Source organism: Gracilinanus agilis, chromosome 1, assembly GCF_016433145.1.
Source record: "Gracilinanus agilis isolate LMUSP501 chromosome 1, AgileGrace, whole genome shotgun sequence".
NCBI lineage: Eukaryota > Metazoa > Chordata > Mammalia > Didelphimorphia > Didelphidae > Gracilinanus > Gracilinanus agilis.
Window position 1 is genome coordinate 759,765,734 of NC_058130.1, and position 2,275 is coordinate 759,768,008.

Genomic DNA, 2,275 nt, shown 5'->3' on the forward strand with positions numbered 1-2,275 from the left:
ATAGGGGCCTCATCAGGATCTGAGTCATGGAGAGTGAAAGATTGGAATAGAGGCACTCAGAGACAAAGAAACACAGAAATTCAGAGAAACTAAGACCTAGAGTAATGGAAAAAGAACAAGAGAGGGTACTGAATTCCAACCTTGATCTACAGAGGCAGGGAAATATTTAGCTCACCTTCTGTGATGGGAGTGGGAAGCAAGGAGGGAAGGGAGCAAGAGTAGGGAAAGGAAAGGAGACATAGCTGAGGCAGAGTCTCCTTTGTTTAGGGCAGGAGGAGAGAAGGAGACCTGAGGGAATGTTGTGGATCAAGCCTGAAGGAAGACAAAGGTGGGGAGCATGACCCATGGAACCTTGAGGAGTCTAATTCCTGACTCTATCCCATCCATCACAGAGATTGACAAAGGCAGGGCAGGGAGACATGGGATCTTAGAGGATGCTTTTCCTCTTCCTCTACTTTCCCAGACGGTCAGTGGCATTTGTTGGAATTGCTCTCCTGTAGATTTGTGACACCAGATTCCTAGACCTCCTTCTCTCAGTAAATCCTGGAGCCTCCAGCCAGTAGGGGTTCCTAAATGCAGGAAGCATTGGTCCTGGAGTCAGGAAGACCTGAGTTCAAATCCAGTTTCAGACACAGCTTTGGGACCATGTGCAAATCTCTGAAACCCCAGTCTGCCTCAGTTTCCTGAACCATAAAGTGGGACTCATGAGAGTACCTACTTCCCAGGCATATGGTGAGGATTAAATGAGATATTTGTAAAGCCCTTAGCAAAGCACCTGGCATATATATGGTAGTTAACAAGTGCTTGTTTCTTAGAGTTCAATACAGTTCAAACTCCAAGTACCATCATAAGGGAAGGGGAGGGATCTTGCCTCCTCTCCTAAGAAAGGTGAGAGGGGAACTCCTGCCTTCGCTGGCGGTGGGGGAAGCAGGGGGTCATTTCATGGGCTCCCTTGTCTGAGCATCTTGTTCTTATCCTCAGGATAATTTATCCAGAGTGTTGGGGTGGGAAGTGTCCCTCGACCCAACCTCTTCCACCTGCTCCTCCTCCAGGGCCCTCTGGAGGACCACCCTGAGGGACTCCCTCCCTCTTCTACGCCATTGGCTGCCCAGGAAGAAGTAAATGAAAGGGTTTGCACTGCTGTTCACACAGGCCAGGAGTCTTGGGAGCCCATAAGGCATTAAGGAGAAGCTGCTGAAAAACCAGACTGAATCGATAATCCCCAAGGGCAGTCCGAAGAGCAGGAACACGAGGACTGCCAGCAGGATCAGGAGGTAGAGCCTGGGTGGCCGCCTGCGCTGGGAGCTGCACTGGACCCTCAGCACCAGGGTCAGGCTGGACACACACAGCACACAAGTGAGGAGGGCGAACCACCCGAACCAGACAATAGCCAGAATGTGGTAGATAAAGTAGAAATGGTCATTCGCAAGGAAATGAAGAGCCACAAGTGATCCCCAGGCCAGGCCAGGCAGAGCCCATAGGGCAGTACACGCAGCCACAGAGGTGTGCTTGGGCCTGTGACATCTGTACCAGATGGGGAAGAGCACTGAGAGACAGCGCTCGGTGCTGATTGCAGCCAGCAAACTCAGGCCCACACAGTAGGGCATGTATAGGATGCAGAGCCCTAGCAGCTCCAGAACAGAAGCATTTAAATCTTCAACAATTTCCCATATGCATAACCCAAAGCAGTTACCAAGGAGGAGGGTGTCAGATCCAGCCAGGTTGAGGATGTAGACAGAGAAGGGGCTCCTCTGGGTGTGGAAGCCCAGGATCCACAGGACAATGCTATTCCCCACCAGCCCAACCAGGGCAATGACCAGAGAGAGGGTCTTTATCCCATAGCGTAAGGCAAATTTTTGATGTGCCTCAGCCACAGGATCTGAACTCGAATTTGTCCTCATCTGCACTGTGATGTCAAAAATATATTCCCACTGCTCAGATGTGGGGGACACAGCCATGGTAGATGCTTCCAGCCTCAGAAAGCTCAGCTCCTCTCAGTCACCCTGGGGACACCAAGACAAGGAAGTGGGTGAGAGACTGTTCCAGAGTAATCAATTCTAAGATGAAAGGTAGAGGTTTGTGTTTTTTTTTTTAAAGGAAGGGAGGGGGGCAGCTGGGTTGCTCAATGGATTGAGAGCCAGGCCTAGAGATGGGAAGGCCTGGATTTAATCTTGCTTCAGACACTGTGACCCTGGGCAAGTCACTTAACCCTTATTGCCTAGCCCTTACCACTCTTCTGCCTAGGAACTGATACACTGTATTGATTCTAAGGCAA

General features: G+C 50.5%; 1 protein-coding gene across 1 annotated transcript; it reads right to left on the bottom strand.

Annotated features, from left to right (window-relative positions):
- Window positions 1-977: 977 nt before the first annotated feature.
- On the bottom strand, window positions 978-1,958 carry LOC123232381 (mas-related G-protein coupled receptor member D-like). The gene has a single exon (XM_044658809.1). It carries the CDS (start codon window positions 1,956-1,958, stop codon window positions 978-980), a length of 981 nt encoding a protein of 326 aa, XP_044514744.1.
- Window positions 1,959-2,275: the final 317 nt, after the last annotated feature.

Coding starts and splice junctions, on each gene's coding strand:
- LOC123232381 (XM_044658809.1), bottom strand. CDS start 1,958: ATGGCTGTGTCCCCCACATCTGAGCAGTGGGAATATATTTTTGACATC.